This window comes from Tachypleus tridentatus, chromosome 10, assembly GCF_004210375.1.
Source record: "Tachypleus tridentatus isolate NWPU-2018 chromosome 10, ASM421037v1, whole genome shotgun sequence".
Classification (NCBI taxonomy): domain Eukaryota; kingdom Metazoa; phylum Arthropoda; class Merostomata; order Xiphosura; family Limulidae; genus Tachypleus; species Tachypleus tridentatus.
In genome coordinates, this window is record NC_134834.1 from 18,856,102 (window position 1) to 18,878,915 (window position 22,814).

Here is a 22,814-nt window from a genome sequence, read left to right on the forward strand (position 1 = left end):
TTGGTTTAGGCTTTAATTTCTAGTTCCACACACACTTTTAGTAAAGAAAAAAAAAAAAATTTCAATGACAACAGAGGACAGCGTGTCCAGAAAGCCTGTATGTACTTTTAGATTTCTCATTACCAAATCATCAAAGTTCTTCAATACATACTGAGTTGAAGTTCAAGAAAGATTAAAACTAAGTGTTTACTGTGAATAATTAAGTGTTCAAAGGATTGTTAGGGCTTACATAATCTGTAAATTGTGAATGTGCTAAATGTTGGGCATTACATTTATGTGTTGCTCACAAAACCAAACATTATACAAGATCAAAATTCCTTGTGGTCTTGAAGATAATTACTTTGAGAGGTGGGTCAGGTTAGCAAGCCTAAATAGTGAATCCAATAATTGCGGCTCGAGTGTTGTTGACAATAAAACTACTACAATGTGGGAGTTGTGAGAACATTTTAAAAGTCGGGCTCTCTGTTTGGTCATGCAAGAGTAGTGAATGTTATTGGCTAGCTCTCTCCCTCTATCGGTTCAAAGTTAGGGATGGTGCTGAGAGAAGAAAGTAGAGTTTTTTTGTAGTGAAACCTTCCAAACGTTATTCAGAGTGAATTTATTGATTCGATTTTCTCTCAAAGCTATACGAGGACTATCTGCACGAGAAGGAAGACAGCTAGTCATCACTACCCAATGCCACTTTTGGGCTACTCTTTTACCAATGAATGCTGGGGATTGACCGTCACATTATAATGCCTCCATAGCTGAAAGGATGAACATATTTGGTGGGAAACAGATTCAAACCTGCAACTCTTAAGTTTGCAGGTCAAGCACTCCAAACACGTGGCCATGCCAGGTCTTTCAAAGTGAACTTAAAAGGTTATAGGACATTGTCCATTAGAAAAGTTTAAATAAAATTAGGATTTGAAATGGAAACCTTATTTAGAAAACATTTATTGTATAAAGATTGTGTTAACCCAACATTTTAAATAAAACAACAGTATTATAAAAACAGATCAAAGTTTATGATGAATCCACATGAGATAAAACTACGAGTAAAGACTGGTGGTGAACAATTAAAATAACAACAAAAATTATTGTTGTTTCAAAGCATTATTATTACAACAAATAATTTACATTAATTAATATTGTAACATCAACTATCACAGGTCAATGACATTATTTATATTACAGCAGTAATACAGACCGTCACCTAGCGCGTTAAGGCGTGCGCTTCGTAATCTGAGGGTCGCGTGTTCGCGCCCGAGTCGCGCCAAACATGCTCGCCCTCCCAGCCGTGGGGGCGTTATAATGTTACGGTCAATCCCACTATTCGTTGGTAAAAGAGTAGCCCAAGAGTTGGCGGTGGGTGGTGCTGACTAGCTGCCTTCCCTCTAGTCTTACACTGCTAAATTAGGGACGGCTAGCACAGATAGCCCTTCGAGTAGCTTTGTGCGAAATTCCAAAAAAACAAAACAAACAAACAAAACAATAACACTATTATCGACTAACGACAAGTGATGATATAACAAAGCATCTCCAACTGTCTACTACGTCATTGAAGACCTAAAGGGAAGGTGGAAGACACCTGATGCGTGTACATTCAAAACCTCAACCTGTTCTAATGTCATATGAATAATTATAGTAAGAAATCTTTACAATTAGTTTCTTGGATTTAATAGTTATGAAATTAGTTTTAACAGAAAATAGGAACCACTGTTATATGAAGTGTTTCAAACAAAAATGCCACGATACAAACTACACAGACAAGTAAACTGATATTAGTTGGATAGATTTTAAAGCGATGTTCAATCTCTACTTTGGTTGGCATTGTAAAATGTTTTTCCATTTAACTGTTCAGGTTTTATTCATCTATGAAAGTACAAGAATTAAAATCACAATTACAAATCTAACCCCTCCTTTGGAAGCTCTATATACTTATTTGTGGACCAAACATGGGCATAACATTATACACACATATGATCGTATTTTTAATTATTATTTCTTAATTTTTGTAGAGCGACACCTACTTCATTTTAAAATTTACAATTTTTAAATAACCTTCTTTGTGTACTTTTTGACGTTATGCTTTTTAAAACATATATTTTACCTTTAAAAACTGTCACGTGCCTAACAGTCGTTATGTGGCGCCATCCATTGGGTTGAAAAGATATTTATGTACGCGCATGATATATTTACCATTTATATTATACCTGTGTGTGGTGTGTGTGTGGATTTTTATCAGAATATCAAAAGTGGATACCCACAGATTGGTCAAATTGTTTTGAATATTTCACAGTGTTATACAAGGGATATCTGCACTAGCTATCCCTAATCTATAAGTGCCAGACTAGAAGGAAGACAGCTAATCAACACCATCTACCGTCAAATTACTGGACTTTTCTTTTACCAAAGAATAAGAGATCGACCAAGGAATTATAACTCCCACAGCTGAAAGGGCAAATATCGTAAACACTAGATCATGTCAGGTCCTTCAAAGGACTGAATAAACAAGTGTAAAATTCAGGTCATATCTTTGAAAAAATTCGGATAATGTTTTGATTATCATCTTGATGTGTCAGGGATCGACCCTAACATTATAATGCCTCCATTGCTGAAAGGTGAACATGATTGGGAAGTGGTTTCGATCCTACAGACTACAAGACAAGAACCCTTATCACAAGGCCTCACCTCTCATATTCAAGTGAAAAGTAAAAAGAAAAAACAAAACAACACCAAATAGTCTATTAATTACTGAACGTCACTTTATCTTGCGATCTAAGTATGTAATTACGTAATATCATTATACTCTTGTACTTCTGAAGACGATATCCCACAACTCATAGACGTTTATGGCATGTGTATTTTTTATTCAAAAAACAAGCAACCAGAAATAAAATTTTCATAACTTAAAAATATTCATTAAACTTCGTCATAAATAACACTAATCATCCATACTCAAACCGTATCTTTCGTGTACTTCCTTGATTGTCACGCCATCTAACGAGGCTAAAATATATGAATAATGTTTTTCACAAAAATATTGTACAGCAACTATTAAACATCTTTTGTTGTAAATTAATTTTTGAGTCAAATTTACTGCTGTTAAACGGAATTTGATAATTATTAACAAGTAAATCTCATCTTGGTCTTATTAACAAGTAAAGTTTGTGTGACGTAATATACTGCTTTAGTTTGATACCACAATATCAACTTATTAATAAACATTTGAACTAGTAACTTTAAAATGAACCCTTTCACTGGTCCATGTGATGTTTAAGTTTTTACCAACGCCGTTTAAAATTCTCCCTAATCTTTGACTGTACCACCCACCCATCGATTTCAACCCAGACGCTTACACAGGAGATAAATGTATGTATAGTGTAAATATTACGCCTTTATACAGTGTCAAATTTATAAAGGTTAAGTGTAACAGTCACTTTATTCGACCAACACTTTGTTCGTGCACGAGATAAGAAAATATGCAATACATCTAAAATGCACACACAAGTCCTGCTTGTTAGTTTTATGCTACGGTCAGCGGTCAGCGAGAGTCGTCTCAGACGCAACAAGCTTCCACCCACTCCTCGCACCACCAGGCCTACACAAAGGTCATTATAATGATTTCATATATTAAACAAAAGAGTCTTTTTGTTTTTTACTTATAGTGAGGTATGGTTTTCTACCTTACCTGAACAGTGAAAGGGTTAAAATAGTTTTACAAAACCGAGTTTGATTTCAAATATGAAAAGAGAGAAATATAAAAAAACGTAAGGTAGTGGGAAGAACTATCGAGTTGCATGGGTGATACATATAGTCTAGAGGGGTCACAAACTATGAGTAATTGTAACTAAATTGTTAATCACGTAAACTACTACAAAAGTTGTAAAATACATTAGTATTTGCCCTAAATAAAGTAGCACATTGTTTCTATACCACTATAAGTTTAAAGTTGCACACATGTGAAATATTCTTCCAAATGTTCTGTATTGTTTTCAACATTTCAGCCAAGCTATTTGGTTTGCATTTCCACATTAATTCATTTGTCTTCTAACTATTTGTTCCATGCTGGGTCAATAGGTCTAGTTCCTAATGAATCGACATTGGAGAACCTGTTTGTACCTACCAGCAGTTGGGGTGACATCAATTTTGTGTAGATCTCAAATAACACTGTCTGAAATGCAGTCTACAGTTTCACTGGTGTCCTAGTTTGTTCTATATTGACTGTGATACAGTTTCCTCTCTAACAAACAAACAACTAATGTTATACAATTCTACTTTGAATTCATCTGTAAAAAGTACCTTCATGTGGCTTTATTTATTTCCTTGTTTGAAGCCTGATTTCCATTTTAGCCATTTTATTGAGTCATTACTCCAAAGTAGTTTTTGAGCAGTTACATATACATAAGAGGCCACTTCACTCTAATATACATTATACTTTTCTAGATCTGGCAAGATCTCTATTGGGTTATTGTGTATCATGCATAAAACTTGCATCCTGAGTAATCCAATATATTGTTTTCAAATTTTGTTCTTTCTACCTAGACAGTCTTTTCCATTAATACAAAATATTAACGTACTCTATACGAGTTTTCACACAGCTTCTATAGAAACATGAAAATTTGCCCCAACCCGTTGAACTGAAAATCCTTCATCATATAATATGTTGATTCCTACACACTCATGTAAAATTTTTATGCTGGGAGCCATCAGTGCATTCACCACACTACTGCTGGGAATAGTAAAGCTGTCTGTACTTATATAAACATTACGCTCAATATAGCAGTTTTAATTAGTTGGATGAAAGCTAATCAGAGTATAATTTACAAACATGTGATTGCGATATTTTAAACAAGCATTCAACATAAAAAAAAACCAATAAAACTATAGAAGGCAACAGAAACTCACCAAGTCGACCTAATAATGCATTGAGCTGCATCTTTAATTTCATTGTATTCATGAAGCTTGTCAATGTGCCATTGTAACTCCTCTACTTTAAATCCCCTAAATGAATCAGAGATTAAGATGATCATAAGTAATTTAAAACTTCAATATTTGGTGAATTTTTCTATCAATATCAATTTCAAAATATGAACTGTTTAAGTAAAAAAATTATATACCAAAAATTAATGGTGCAATTTCTTGTATCATATTTATAACTTTGAAGTCAATATATTAATTACAGCTGATCCTAACAACAGAAATTAGAAAAGATTTTAAATATCAATACCTGTCAAAAGACAACAAATTTAACCCTAAAATTATTATTCCAGTGTGGGTTCACCTGAGCCCTACCTGTTTTTTAAAACCATTTTTTTTTAAAGCTGTTCATACATAAAATTACTTGTGGGTCCACAATTTTCCTGGTTAGAGTCCCTAGTAACCATGGGCACCAATAGGAAGCAGGAAGAGGGGAACATTTGCCTCCCCTTACATTTCATAGAAAATTGCAGGTATTGTGATGTAAACTTAATGTTAGTTTTTATTAAAACTGTAAAGTTGGGTTTATTTTTAAACACACAAACACATTTTAGTCTATTGAGTTACATCAGAACGCTGAATCTTTATACACTTGTTGGCATCCTTGTTAATAAAGCACGAGACATAAAATCCCACTAACTACCACGAGGTCACTGATGTACCTTGCATATAAAATGAGTGATTTTATTCAATTTTGTTCAGTAACTTCTTTACAGTGTATTGTTAAAGACAAATAGTATTACAGTTACTATATATAATGTAATATGCGACAACTATCTGTAATGAATGACAGAATTCAATCACCAATTTACAGGTTAAATAACTCCACTGAATGTTAAACCTTATTGTTTATTATCATATTTCTCGTATTTTGACTAACTGTTGGCTTCTAAATGTCCAAGATATGTGACATCCTCTAACAAACAGGGCCAGTTTTAACCTGTTCAGTGCCGTAGACAAGATAACTCGTCCAAGCCGATCAGTAACACAGTGCCACGGACGACTTAATTCGTTCTCAATAATACCTAACTTCAACGCTAGATGTCAGCACCATGCATGCATTTGACCTACTTACAAACTGTTTCACTTTCGATCCAAAATGGCGACACGAAAAAAGTTACAAAATGAAGAAGCATTAGAGTTGTGTTGTAGCAGCTGAAATACTTGGCAGTCAACAGGTTAACAACGATCCAAATTTTATGAAATATTGTAGAAAATCAACAAACACTGAAGACGACTTCAGAAAACATTATTATTGTAATGTTCTAGAGAAACAAAATAAACTTTGATGGTTTAAATGTCTATTTATTAATTACCTGGTTTACAAACCAAGTACTTGTATCAGATTTCACAAAAGTGCAACACATCCAAATCTTGCATGTATCTTTAGAGTACCATTAGTTTGTTGCAACCTGGATGTAAGAAGTACACGTCTTGTCCTTGATGTACACATCACATAAACAATTATAGAAAACTTTTTACATCAAAATCTTACATTCCTATTGAATTACACTTTGATCTGTAATACCTTAACTGCACATTAGTTTAATGAAACACAGTAACTGACTCCAAACAAAACTGGTGGATTACACATCTAAAAGTGAGACTTGATTTGTGATGATAAGAAACCCACTTGAATGGCTGGTATTGGTATTAAAACTTTAATTAAAATAAAATACAGAAAAATGTTTTGACCTTCTTAGGTCAAACATCTCCTTTATTAACCCATACTTTAAATTAAATCTTAAAACTAAAGGATCCCATACTTTAAAGAAAACTTTAAAACCATAGGATACAACACTTAAAAATGAATTTTTTAAAAACATCACGTGCCTTAAAGTGCATTATGTACATTATCCAGTGCCACTAAATATTTTTTTATAATGTTTAATCTTTCAAAGAAATAAATCTACATCAAAGGAATATTCCAACAATTGTATTTACATTTAAAATTCAGCATAAATTCCAATTACAAAAAACATTCATTCCAGTCACAAGTTAACAGAACATATTAAAATTGTACCTGAAAGAGATGAACAATATATGCAGACCACAATGAAAAGAATTTTTCTTCTTAAATTAGTGAAACTTACTGTGACTGAAGTAATTCTATTTCCAGGTCAATTTCCTGATTTCTCTTTTCCAACAACGAAATCCGTTCTTTCACTTCCTCGGCAGTGAGAACTGAAGTTTGTTTGGGACTCTCGTTATTTGATTTCATAACCTGAGCAATAAAAGTTGAATCATCTTAGCCAATTCACGCTCTGTCTCATTTCACTTGGACAGACATGTATAGGTCTGTTAATGCATAAATCACGTCTTATGAAAAACAGGAAATATAGTAATAAAACAAATATTATTTCTTGTAATTGTGCCCAAGTTCATGACATTACAAAGTATATTCACAGTTTAATTCTTTATGCCCAGAAACATTCATTCTTCATTTCATACTAAATGTAGCAGTAGAGGGCGCTTGGAAGTTGTAGACTGGAAAAGATGCTTAGAATAGAAATAAACTCGGGATAAAATGTGAGACTGAACTTCTTGTCAAAATTACACTTATGCTAACATGGATGACTAATTCATACTTTTGATGGTGGAGTGTTATAAAGTTGTTAACAAGTGTATAAACATGGATGACTAATTCATACTTTTGATGGTGGAGTGTTATAAAGTTGTTAACAAGTGTATAAACAGGGATGACTAATTCATACTTTTGATGGTGGAGTGTTATAAAGTTGTTAACAAGTGTATAAACATGGATGACTAATTCATACTTTTGATGGTGGAGTGTTATAAAGTTGTTAACAAGTGTATAAACAGGGATGACTAATTCATACTTTTGATGGTGGAGTGTTATAAAGTTGTTAACAAGTGTATAAACATGGATGACTAATTCATACTTTTGATGGTGGAGTGTTATAAAGTTGTTAACAAGTGTATAAACAGGATGACTAATTCATACTTTTGATGGTGGAGTGTTATAAAGTTGTTAACAAGTGTATAAACAGGGATGACTAATTCATACTTTTGATGGTGGAGTGTTATAAAGTTGTTAACAAGTGTATAAACAGGGATGACTAATTCATACTTTTGATGGTGGAGTGTTATAAAGTTGTTAACAAGTGTATAAACAGGATGACTAATTCATACTTTTGATGGTGGAGTGTTATAAAGTTGTTAACAAGTGTATAAACAGGATGACTAATTCATACTTTTGATGGTGGAGTGTTATAAAGTTGTTAACAAGTGTATAAACAGGGATGACTAATTCATACTTTTGATGGTGGAGGTTATAAAGTAACAAGTTATAAGGATGTTAACTTTTGATGGTGGAGTGTTATAAAGTTGTTAACAAGTGTATAAACATGGATGACTAATTCATACTTTTGATGGTGGAGTGTTATAAAGTTGTTAACAAGTGTATAAACATGGATGACTAATTCATACTTTTGATGGTGGAGTGTTATAAAGTTGTTAACAAGTGTATAAACAGGGATGACTAATTCATACTTTTGATGGTGGAGTGTTATAAAGTTGTTAACAAGTGTATAAACATGGATGACTAATTCATACTTTTGATGGTGGAGTGTTATAAAGTTGTTAACAAGTGTATAAACAGGGATGACTAATTCATACTTTTGATGGTGGAGTGTTATAAAGTTGTTAACAAGTGTATAAACAGGATGACTAATTCATACTTTTGATGGTGGAGTGTTATAAAGTTGTTAACAAGTGTATAAACATGGATGACTAATTCATACTTTTGATGGTGGAGTGTTATAAAGTTGTTAACAAGTGTATAAACATGGATGACTAATTCATACTTTTGATGGTGGAGTGTTATAAAGTGTGTTAACAAGTGTATAAACATGGATGACTAATTCATACTTTTGATGGTGGAGTGTTATAAAGTTGTTAACAAGTGTATAAACATGGATGACTAATTCATACTTTTGATGGTGGAGTGTTATAAAGTTGTTAACAAGTGTATAAACAGGGATGACTAATTCATACTTTTGATGGTGGAGTGTTATAAAGTTGTTAACAAGTGTATAAACATGGATGACTAATTCATACTTTTGATGGTGGAGTGTTATAAAGTTGTTAACAAGTGTATAAACATGGATGACTAATTCATACTTTTGATGGTGGAGTGTTATAAAGTTGTTAACAAGTGTATAAACAGGGATGACTAATTCATACTTTTGATGGTGGAGTGTTATAAAGTTGTTAACAAGTGTATAAACAGGGATGACTAATTCATACTTTTGATGGTGGAGTGTTATAAAGTTGTTAACAAGTGTATAAACAGGATGACTAATTCATACTTTTGATGGTGGAGTGTTATAAAGTTGTTAACAAGTGTATAAACAGGGATGACTAATTCATACTTTTGATGGTGGAGTGTTATAAAGTTGTTAACAAGTGTATAAACAGGGATGACTAATTCATACTTTTGATGGTGGAGTGTTATAAAGTTGTTAACAAGTGTATAAACAGGATGACTAATTCATACTTTTGATGGTGGAGTGTTATAAAGTTGTTAACAAGTGTATAAACAGGATGACTAATTCATACTTTTGATGGTGGAGTGTTATAAAGTTGTTAACAAGTGTATAAACATGGATGACTAATTCATACTTTTGATGGTGGAGTGTTATAAAGTTGTTAACAAGTGTATAAACAAGTGTATAAACAGGATGACTAATTCATACTTTTGATGGTGGAGTGTTATAAAGTTGTTAACAAGTGTATAAACAGGATGACTAATTCATACTTTTGATGGTGGAGTGTTATAAAGTTGTTAACAAGTGTATAAACAGGATGACTAATTCATACTTTTGATGGTGGAGTGTTATAAAGTTGTTAACAAGTGTATAAACAGGATGACTAATTCACACTTTTGATGGTGGAGTGTTATAAAGTTGTTAACAAGTGTATAAACAGGATGAGTAATTCACACTTTTGATTTTGGAGTGTTATAAAGTTGTTAACAAGTGTATAAACAGGATGACTAATTCACACTTTTGATGGTGGAGTGTTATAAAGTTGTTAACAAGTGTATAAACAGGATGACTAATTCATACTTTTTTTGATGGTGGAGTGTTATAAAGTTGTTAACAAGTGTATAAACATGGATGACTAATTCATACTTTTGATGGTGGAGTGTTATAAAGTTGTTAACAAGTGTATAAACAGGGATGACTAATTCATACTTTTGATGGTGGAGTGTTATAAAGTTGTTAACAAGTGTATAAACATGGATGACTAATTCAACTTTTGATGGTGGAGTGTTATAAAGGTTAACAAGTGTATAAACATGGATGACTAATTCATACTTTTGATGGTGGAGTGTTATAAAGTTGTTAACAAGTGTATAAACAGGGATGACTAATTCATACTTTTGATGGTGGAGTGTTATAAAGTTGTTAACAAGTGTATAAACATGGATGACTAATTCATACTTTTGATGGTGGAGTGTTATAAAGTTGTTAACAAGTGTATAAACATGGATGACTAATTCATACTTTTGATGGTGGAGTGTTATAAAGTTGTTAACAAGTGTATAAACATGGATGACTAATTCATACTTTTGATGGTGGAGTGTTATAAAGTTGTTAACAAGTGTATAAACATGGATGACTAATTCACACTTTTGATGGTGGAGTGTTATAAAGTTGTTAACAAGTGTATGGATGACTAATTCATACTTTTGATGGTGGAGTGTTATAAAGTTGTTAACAAGTGTATAAACATGGATGACTAATTCATACTTTTGATGGTGGAGTGTTATAAAGTTGTTAACAAGTGTATAAACAGGGATGACTAATTCATACTTTTGATGGTGGAGTGTTATAAAGTTGTTAACAAGTGTATAAACATGGATGACTAATTCATACTTTTGATGGTGGAGTGTTATAAAGTTGTTAACAAGTGTATAAACATGGATGACTAATTCATACTTTTGATGGTGGAGTGTTATAAAGTTGTTAACAATGGATGACTAATTCATACTTTTGATGGTGGAGTGTTAGTTGTTAACAAGTGTATAAACAGGGATGACTAATTCATACTTTTGATGGTGGAGTGTTATAAAGTTGTTAACAAGTGTATAAACAGGGATGACTAATTCATACTTTTGATGGTGGAGTGTTATAAAGTTGTTAACAAGTGTATAAACAGGGATGACTAATTCATACTTTTGATGGTGGAGTGTTATAAAGTTGTTAACAAGTGTATAAACAGGGATGACTAATTCATACTTTTGATGGTGGAGTGTTATAAAGTTGTTAACAAGTGTATAAACAGGGATGACTAATTCATACTTTTGATGGTGGAGTGTTATAAAGTTGTTAACAAGTGTATAAACAGGGATGACTAATTCATACTTTTGATGGTGGAGTGTTATAAAGTTGTTAACAAGTGTATAAACAGGGATGACTAATTCATACTTTTGATGGTGGAGTGTTATAAAGTTGTTAACAAGTGTATAAACAGGATGACTAATTCATACTTTTGATGGTGGAGTGTTATAAAGTTGTTAACAAGTGTATAAACAGGATGACTAATTCATACTTTTGATGGTGGAGTGTTATAAAGTTGTTAACAAGTGTATAAACATGGATGACTAATTCATACTTTTGATGGTGGAGTGTTATAAAGTTGTTAACAAGTGTATAAACATGGATGACTAATTCATACTTTTGATGGTGGAGTGTTATAAAGTTGTTAACAAGTGTATAAACATGGATGACTTTTGATGGTGGAGTGTTATAAAGTTGTTAACAAGTGTATAAACAGGGATGACTAATTCATACTTTTGATGGTGGAGTGTTATAAAGTTGTTAACAAGTGTATAAACATGGATGACTAATTCATACTTTTGATGGTGGAGTGTTATAAAGTTGTTAACAAGTGTATAAACAGGGATGACTAATTCATACTTTTGATGGTGGAGTGTTATAAAGTTGTTAACAAGTGTATAAACAGGGATGACTAATTCATACTTTTGATGGTGGAGTGTTATAAAGTTGTTAACAAGTGTATAAACAGGGATGACTAATTCATACTTTTGATGGTGGAGTGTTATAAAGTTGTTAACAAGTGTATAAACATGGATGACTAATTCATACTTTTGATGGTGGAGTGTTATAAAGTTGTTAACAAGTGTATAAACAGGGATGACTAATTCATACTTTTGATGGTGGAGTGTTATAAAGTTGTTAACAAGTGTATAAACATGGATGACTAATTCATACTTTTGATGGTGGAGTGTTATAAAGTTGTTAACAAGTGTATAAACATGGATGACTAATTCATACTTTTGATGGTGGAGTGTTATAAAGTTGTTAACAAGTGTATAAACAGGGATGACTAATTCATACTTTTGATGGTGGAGTGTTATAAAGTTGTTAACAAGTGTATAAACAGGGATGACTAATTCATACTTTTGATGGTGGAGTGTTATAAAGTTGTTAACAAGTGTATAAACAGGGATGACTAATTCATACTTTTGATGGTGGAGTGTTATAAAGTTGTTAACAAGTGTATAAACATGGATGACTAATTCATACTTTTGATGGTGGAGTGTTATAAAGTTGTTAACAAGTGTATAAACAGGGATGACTAATTCATACTTTTGATGGTGGAGTGTTATAAAGTTGTTAACAAGTGTATAAACATGGATGACTAATTCATACTTTTGATGGTGGAGTGTTATAAAGTTGTTAACAAGTGTATAAACAGGGATGACTAATTCATACTTTTGATGGTGGAGTGTTATAAAGTTGTTAACAAGTGTATAAACAGGGATGACTAATTCATACTTTTGATGGTGGAGTGTTATAAAGTTGTTAACAAGTGTATAAACATGGATGACTAATTCAAACTAATTTTTGATGGTGGAGTGTTATAAAGTTGTTAACAAGTGTATAAACATGGATGACTAATTCATACTTTTGATGGTGGAGTGTTATAAAGTTGTTAACAAGTGTATAAACATGGATGACTAATTCATACTTTTGATGGTGGAGTGTTATAAAGTTAACAAGTGTATAAACATGGATGACTAATTCATACTTTTGATGGTGGAGTGTTATAAAGTTGTTAACAAGTGTATAAACAGGGATGACTAATTCATACTTTTGATGGTGGAGTGTTATAAAGTTGTTAACAAGTGTATAAACAGGGATGACTAATTCATACTTTTGATGGTGGAGTGTTATAAAGTTGTTAACAAGTGTATAAACATGGATGACTAATTCATACTTTTGATGGTGGAGTGTTATAAAGTTGTTAACAAGTGTATAAACAGGGATGACTAATTCATACTTTTGATGGTGGAGTGTTATAAAGTTGTTAACAAGTGTATAAACAGGGATGACTAATTCATACTTTTGATGGTGGAGTGTTATAAAGTTGTTAACAAGTGTATAAACAGGGATGACTAATTCATACTTTTGATGGTGGAGTGTTATAAAGTTGTTAACAAGTGTATAAACAGGGATGACTAATTCATACTTTTGATGGTGGAGTGTTATAAAGTTGTTAACAAGTGTATAAACAGGGATGACTAATTCATACTTTTGATGGTGGAGTGTTATAAAGTTGTTAACAAGTGTATAAACAGTGGATGACTAATTCATACTTTTGATGGTGGAGTGTTATAAAGTTGTTAACAAGTGTATAAACAGGATGACTAATTCATACTTTTGATGGTGGAGTGTTATAAAGTTGTTAACAAGTGTATAAACAGGATGACTAATTCATACTTTTGATGGTGGAGTGTTATAAAGTTGTTAACAAGTGTATAAACAGGATGACTAATTCATACTTTTGATGGTGGAGTGTTATAAAGTTGTTAACAAGTGTATAAACAGGATGACTAATTCATACTTTTGATGGTGGAGTGTTATAAAGTTGTTAACAAGTGTATGGATGGAGTGTTATAAAGTTGTTAACAAGTGTATAAACATGGATGACTAATTCATACTTTTGATGGTGGAGTGTTATAAAGTTGTTAACAAGTGTATAAACATGGATGACTAATTCATACTTTTGATGGTGGAGTGTTATAAAGTTGTTAACAAGTGTATAAACATGGATGACTAATTCATACTTTTGATGGTGGAGTGTTATAAAGTTGTTAACAAGTGTATAAACATGGATGACTAATTCATACTTTTGATGGTGGAGTGTTATAAAGTTGTTAACAAGTGTATAAACAGGGATGACTAATTCATACTTTTGATGGTGGAGTGTTATAAAGTTGTTAACAAGTGTATAAACATGGATGACTAATTCATACTTTTGATGGTGGAGTGTTATAAAGTTGTTAACAAGTGTATAAACATGGATGACTAATTCATACTTTTGATGGTGGAGTGTTATAAAGTTGTTAACAAGTGTATAAACAGGGATGACTAATTCATACTTTTGATGGTGGAGTGTTATAAAGTTGTTAACAAGTGTATAAACAGGGATGACTAATTCATACTTTTGATGGTGGAGTGTTATAAAGTTGTTAACAAGTGTATAAACAGGGATGACTAATTCATACTTTTGATGGTGGAGTGTTATAAAGTTGTTAACAAGTGTGGATATATTCAACTTTTGATGGTGGATGACTAATTCATACTTTTGATGGTGGAGTGTTATAAAGTTGTTAACAAGTGTATAAACAGGATGACTAATTCATACTTTTGATGGTGGAGTGTTATAAAGTTGTTAACAAGTGTATAAACAGGATGACTAATTCATACTTTTGATGGTGGAGTGTTATAAAGTTGTTAACAAGTGTATAAACAGGATGACTAATTCATACTTTTGATGGTGGAGTGTTATAAAGTTAACAAGTGTATAAACATGGATGACTAATTCACACTTTTGATGGTGGAGTGTTATAAATTAACAAGTGTATAAACAGGGATGATACTTTTGATGGTGGAGTGTTATAAAGTTGTTAACAAGTGTATAAACAGGATGACTAATTCATACTTTTGATGGTGGAGTGTTATAAAGTTGTTAACAAGTGTATAAACATGGATGACTAATTCATACTTTTGATGGTGGAGTGTTATAAAGTTGTTAACAAGTGTATAAACATGGATGACTAATTCATACTTTTGATGGTGGAGTGTTATAAAGTTGTTAACAAGTGTATAAACATGGATGACTAATTCATACTTTTGATGGTGGAGTGTTATAAAGTTGTTAACAAGTGTATAAACAGGGATGACTAATTCATACTTTTGATGGTGGAGTGTTATAAAGTTGTTAACAAGTGTATAAACAGGGATGACTAATTCATACTTTTGATGGTGGAGTGTTATAAAGTTGTTAACAAGTGTATAAACAGGGATGACTAATTCATACTTTTGATGGTGGAGTGTTATAAAGTTGTTAACAAGTGTATAAACATGGATGACTAATTCATACTTTTGATGGTGGAGTGTTATAAAGTTGTTAACAAGTGTATAAACAGGGATGACTAATTCATACTTTTGATGGTGGAGTGTTATAAAGTTGTTAACAAGTGTATAAACAGGGATGACTAATTCATACTTTTGATGGTGGAGTGTTATAAAGTTGTTAACAAGTGTATAAACAGGGATGACTAATTCATACTTTTGATGGTGGAGTGTTATAAAGTTGTTAACAAGTGTATAAACAGGGATGACTAATTCATACTTTTGATGGTGGAGTGTTATAAAGTTGTTAACAAGTGTATAAACAGGGATGACTAATTCATACTTTTGATGGTGGAGTGTTATAAAGTTGTTAACAAGTGTATAAACAGGGATGACTAATTCATACTTTTGATGGTGGAGTGTTATAAAGTTGTTAACAAGTGTATAAACAGGGATGACTAATTCATACTTTTGATGGTGGAGTGTTATAAAGTTGTTAACAAGTGTATAAACATGGATGACTAATTCATACTTTTGATGGTGGAGTGTTATAAAGTTGTTAACAAGTGTATAAACATGGATGACTAATTCATACTTTTGATGGTGGAGTGTTATAAAGTTGTTAACAAGTGTATAAACATGGATGACTAATTCATACTTTTGATGGTGGAGTGTTATAAAGTTGTTAACAAGTGTATAAACAGGATGACTAATTCATACTTTTGATGGTGGAGTGTTATAAAGTTGTTAACAAGTGTATAAACAGGATGACTAATTCATACTTTTGATGGTGGAGTGTTATAAAGTTGTTAACAAGTGTATAAACAGGATGACTAATTCATACTTTTGATGGTGGAGTGTTATAAAGTTGTTAACAAGTGTATAAACAGGATGACTAATTCATACTTTTGATGGTGGAGTGTTATAAAGTTGTTAACAAGTGTATAAACATGGATGACTAATTCATACTTTTGATGGTGGAGTGTTATAAAGTTGTTAACAAGTGTATAAACATGGATGACTAATTCATACTTTTGATGGTGGAGTGTTATAAAGTTGTTAACAAGTGTATAAACATGGATGACTAATTCATACTTTTGATGGTGGAGTGTTATAAAGTTGTTAACAAGTGTATAAACATGGATGACTAATTCATACTTTTGATGGTGGAGTGTTATAAAGTTGTTAACAAGTGTATAAACATGGATGACTAATTCATACTTTTGATGGTGGAGTGTTATAAAGTTGTTAACAAGTGTATAAACATGGATGACTAATTCATACTTTTGATGGTGGAGTGTTATAAAGTTGTTAACAAGTGTATAAACAGGATGACTAATTCATACTTTTGATGGTGGAGTGTTATAAAGTTGTTAACAAGTGTATAAACAGGGATGACTAATTCATACTTTTGATGGTGGAGTGTTATAAAGTTGTTAACAAGTGTATAAACATGGATGACTAATTCATACTTTTGATGGTGGAGTGTTATAAAGTTGTTAACAAGTGTATAAACATGGATGACTAATTCATACTTTTGATGGTGGAGTGTTATAAAGTTGTTAACAAGTGTATAAACAGGGATGACTAATTCATACTTTTGATGGTGGAGTGTTATAAAGTTGTTAACAAGTGTATAAACAGGGATGACTAATTCATACTTTTGATGGTGGAGTGTTATAAAGTTGTTAACAAGTGTATAAACAGGGATGACTAATTCATACTTTTGATGGTGGAGTGTTATAAAGTTGTTAACAAGTGTATAAACATGGATGACTAATTCATACTTTTGATGGTGGAGTGTTATAAAGTATAAACAGGGATGACTAATTCAACTTTTGATGGTGGAGTGTATAAAAACAAGTGGGATGACTAATTCATACTTTTGATGGTGGAGTGTTATAAAGTTGTTAACAAGTGTATAAACAGGGATGACTAATTCATACTTTTGATGGTGGAGTGTTATAAAGTTGTTAACAAGTGTATAAACAGGGATGACTAATTCATACTTTTGATGGTGGAGTGTTATAAAGTTGTTAACAAGTGTATAAACAGGGATGACTAATTCATACTTTTGATGGTGGAGTGTTATAAAGTTGTTAACAAGTGTATAAACAGTGGGATGACTAATTCATACTTTTGATGGTGGAGTGTTATAAAGTTGTTAACAAGTGTATAAACAGGGATGACTAATTCATACTTTTGATGGTGGAGTGTTATAAAGTTGTTAACAAGTGTATAAACAGGATGACTAATTCATACTTTTGATGGTGGAGTGTTATAAAGTTGTTAACAAGTGTATAAACATGGATGACTAATTCATACTTTTGATGGTGGAGTGTTATAAAGTTGTTAACAAGTGTATAAACAGGGATGACTAATTCATACTTTTGATGGTGGAGTGTTATAAAGTTGTTAACAAGTGTATAAACATGGATGACTAATTCATACTTTTGATGGTGGAGTGTTATAAAGTTGTTAACAAGTGTATAAACATGGATGACTAATTCATACTTTTGATGGTGGAGTGTTATAAAGTTGTTAACAAGTGTATAAACATGGATGACTAATTCATACTTTTGATGGTGGAGTGTTATAAAGTTGTTAACAAGTGTATAAACAGGGATGACTAATTCATACTTTTGATGGTGGAGTGTTATAAAGTTGTTAACAAGTGTATAAACAGGGATGACTAATTCATACTTTTGATGGTGGAGTGTTATAAAGTTGTTAACAAGTGTATAAACAGGATGACTAATTCATACTTTGATGGTGGAGTGTTATAAAGTTGTTAACAAGTGTATAAACAGGATGACTAATTCATACTTTTGATGGTGGAGTGTTATAAAGTTGTTAACAAGTGTATAAACAGGATGACTAATTCATACTTTTGATGGTGGAGTGTTATAAAGTTGTTAACAAGTGTATAAACAGGATGACTAATTCACACTTTTGATGGTGGAGTGTTATAAAGTTGTTAACAAGTGTATAAACATGGATGACTAATTCATACTTTTGATGGTGGAGGTTATAAAGTTGTTAACAAGTGTATATAATTCACACTTTTGATGGTGGAGTGTTATAAAGTTGTTAACAAGTGTATAAACAGGGATGACTAATTCATACTTTTGATGGTGGAGTGTTATAAAGTTGTTAACAAGTGTATAAACAGGGATGACTAATTCATACTTTTGATGGTGGAGTGTTATAAAGTTGTTAACAAGTGTATAAACATGGATGACTAATTCATACTTTTGATGGTGGAGTGTTATAAAGTTGTTAACAAGTGTATAAACAGGATGACTAATTCATACTTTTGATGGTGGAGTGTTATAAAGTTGTTAACAAGTGTATAAACATGGATGACTAATTCATACTTTTGATGGTGGAGTGTTATAAAGTTGTTAACAAGTGTATAAACATGGATGACTAATTCATACTTTTGATGGTGGAGTGTTATAAAGTTGTTAACAAGTGTATAAACATGGATGACTAATTCATACTTTTGATGGTGGAGTGTTATAAAGTTGTTAACAAGTGATGACTAATTCATACTTTTGATGGTGGAGTGTTATAAAGTTGTTAACAAGTGTATAAACAGGGATGACTAATTCATACTTTTGATGGTGGAGTGTTATAAAGTTGTTAACAAGTGTATAAACAGGGATGACTAATTCATACTTTTGATGGTGGAGTGTTATAAAGTTGTTAACAAGTGTATAAACAGGGATGACTAATTCATACTTTTGATGGTGGAGTGTTATAAAGTTGTTAACAAGTGTATAAACAGGGATGACTAATTCATACTTTTGATGGTGGAGTGTTATAAAGTTGTTAACAAGTGTATAAACAGGGATGACTAATTCATACTTTTGATGGTGGAGTGTTATAAAGTTGTTAACAAGTGTATAAACATGGATGACTAATTCATACTTTTGATGGTGGAGTGTTATAAAGTTGTTAACAAGTGTATAAACAGGATGACTAATTCATACTTTTGATGGTGGAGTGTTATAAAGTTGTTAACAAGTGTATAAACAGGATGACTAATTCACACTTTTGATGGTGGAGTGTTATAAAGTTGTTAACAAGTGTATAAACATGGTGGAGGATGACTAATTCATACTTTTGATGGTGGAGTGTTATAAAGTTGTTAACAAGTGTATAAACAGGATGACTAATTCATACTTTTGATGGTGGAGTGTTATAAAGTTGTTAACAAGTGTATAAACATGGATGACTAATTCATACTTTTGATGGTGGAGTGTTATAAAGTTGTTAACAAGTGTATAAACAGGGATGACTAATTCATACTTTTGATGGTGGAGTGTTATAAAGTTGTTAACAAGTGTATAAACATGGATGACTAATTCATACTTTTGATGGTGGAGTGTTATAAAGTTGTTAACAAGTGTATAAACAGGATGACTAATTCATACTTTTGATGGTGGAGTGTTATAAAGTTGTTAACAAGTGTATAAACATGGATGACTAATTCATACTTTTGATGGTGGAGTGTTATAAAGTTGTTAACAAGTGTATAAACATGGATGACTAATTCATACTTTTGATGGTGGAGTGTTATAAAGTTGTTAACAAGTGTATAAACAGGGATGACTAATTCATACTTTTGATGGTGGAGTGTTATAAAGTTGTTAACAAGTGTATAAACAGGGATGACTAATTCATACTTTTGATGGTGGAGTGTTATAAAGTTGTTAACAAGTGTATAAACAGGGATGACTAATTCATACTTTTGATGGTGGAGTGTTATAAAGTTGTTAACAAGTGTATAAACAGGGATGACTAATTCATACTTTTGATGGTGGAGTGTTATAAAGTTGTTAACAAGTGTATAAACAGGGATGACTAATTCATACTTTTGATGGTGGAGTGTTATAAAGTTGTTAACAAGTGTATAAACATGGTGGAGGATGACTAATTCATACTTTTGATTTGATGGTGGAGTGTTATAAAGTTGTTAACAAGTGTATAAACAGGGATGACTAATTCATACTTTTGATGGTGGAGTGTTATAAAGTTGTTAACAAGTGTATAAACAGGGATGACTAATTCATACTTTTGATGGTGGAGTGTTATAAAGTTGTTAACAAGTGTATAAACAGGGATGACTAATTCATACTTTTGATGGTGGAGTGTTATAAAGTTGTTAACAAGTGTATAAACAGGGATGACTAATTCATACTTTTGATGGTGGAGTGTTATAAAGTTGTTAACAAGTGTATAAACAGGATGACTAATTCATACTTTTGATGGTGGAGTGTTATAAAGTTGTTAACAAGTGTATAAACATGGATGACTAATTCATACTTTTGATGGTGGAGTGTTATAAAGTTGTTAACAAGTGTATAAACATGGATGACTAATTCATACTTTTGATGGTGGAGTGTTATAAAGTTGTTAACAAGTGTATAAACATGGATGACTAATTCATACTTTTGATGGTGGAGTGTTATAAAGTTGTTAACAAGTGTATAAACATGGATGACTAATTCATACTTTTGATGGTGGAGTGTTATAAAGTTGTGAACAAGTGTATAAACATGGATGACTAATTCATACTTTTGATGGTGGAGTGTTATAAATAACAAGTGTATTGGATGACTAATTCACACTTTTGATGGTGGAGTGTATAGTTGTTAACAGTGGGATGACTAATTCATACTTTTGATGGTGGAGTGTTATAAAGTTGTTAACAAGTGTATAAACAGGGATGACTAATTCATACTTTTGATGGTGGAGTGTTATAAAGTTGTTAACAAGTGTATAAACATGGATGACTAATTCATACTTTTGATGGTGGAGTGTTATAAAGTTGTTAACAAGTGTATAAACAGGGATGACTAATTCATACTTTTGATGGTGGAGTGTTATAAAGTTGTTAACAAGTGTATAAACAGGGATGACTAATTCATGGTAGTGTTATTTGATGGTGGAGTGTTATAAAGTTGTTAACAAGTGTATAAACATGGATGACTTTTGATGGTGGAGTGTTATAAAGTTGTTAACAAGTGTATAAACAGGATGACTAATTCATACTTTTGATGGTGGAGTGTTATAAAGTTGTTAACAAGTGTATAAACAGGATGACTAATTCATACTTTTGATGGTGGAGTGTTATAAAGTTGTTAACAAGTGTATAAACAGGATGACTAATTCATACTTTTGATGGTGGAGTGTTATAAAGTTGTTAACAAGTGTATAAACATGGATGACTAATTCATACTTTTGATGGTGGAGTGTTATAAAGTTAACAAGTGTATAAACATGGATGACTAATTCATACTTTTGATGGTGGAGTGTTATAAAGTTGTTAACAAGTGTATAAACAGGGATGACTAATTCATACTTTTGATGGTGGAGTGTTATAAAGTTGTTAACAAGTGTATAAACAGGGATGACTAATTCATACTTTTGATGGTGGAGTGTTATAAAGTTGTTAACAAGTGTATAAACAGGGATGACTAATTCATACTTTTGATGGTGGAGTGTTATAAAGTTGTTAACAAGTGTATAAACATGGATGACTAATTCATACTTTTGATGGTGGAGTGTTATAAAGTTGTTAACAAGTGTATAAACATGGATGACTAATTCATACTTTTGATGGTGGAGTGTTATAAAGTTGTTAACAAGTGTATAAACAGGGATGACTAATTCATACTTTTGATGGTGGAGTGTTATAAAGTTGTTAACAAGTGTATAAACAGGGATGACTAATTCATACTTTTGATGGTGGAGTGTTATAAAGTTGTTAACAAGTGTATAAACAGGGATGACTAATTCATACTTTTGATGGTGGAGTGTTATAAAGTTGTTAACAAGTGTATAAACATGGATGACTAATTCACACTTTTGATGGTGGAGTGTTATAAAGTTGTTAACAAGTGTATAAACAGGATGACTAATTCATACTTTTGATGGTGGAGTGTTATAAAGTTGTTAACAAGTGTATAAACATGGATGACTAATTCAACTTTTGATGGTGGAGTGTTATAAAGTTGTTAACAAGTGTATAAACAGGATGACTAATTCATACTTTTGATGGTGGAGTGTTATAAAGTTGTTAACAAGTGTATAAACAGGATGACTAATTCATACTTTTGATGGTGGAGTGTTATAAAGTTGTTAACAAGTGTATAAACAGGATGACTAATTCATACTTTTGATGGTGGAGTGTTATAAAGTTGTTAACAAGTGTATAAACAGGATGACTAATTCATACTTTTGATGGTGGAGTGTTATAAAGTTGTTAACAAGTGTATAAACATGGATGACTAATTCATACTTTTGATGGTGGAGTGTTATAAAGTTGTTAACAAGTGTATAAACATGGATGACTAATTCATACTTTTGATGGTGGAGTGTTATAAAGTTGTTAACAAGTGTATAAACAGGGATGACTAATTCATACTTTTG

General features: G+C 31.8%; 1 protein-coding gene across 1 annotated transcript; it reads right to left on the reverse strand.

Moving 5' to 3' along the window:
- Nucleotides 1-852: 852 nt before the first annotated feature.
- LOC143228828 (DNA repair protein SWI5 homolog) lies at nucleotides 853-7,254 on the reverse strand. The gene is made up of 3 exons (XM_076460210.1): nucleotides 7,056-7,254; nucleotides 4,891-4,986; nucleotides 853-2,991 (listed from the first exon to the last, which is right to left on the reverse strand). Exons 1-3 carry the CDS (start codon nucleotides 7,181-7,183, stop codon nucleotides 2,931-2,933), a joined length of 285 nt encoding a protein of 94 aa, XP_076316325.1. The 5' UTR covers nucleotides 7,184-7,254; the 3' UTR covers nucleotides 853-2,930.
- Between the last annotated feature and the right edge of the window lie 15,560 nt (nucleotides 7,255-22,814).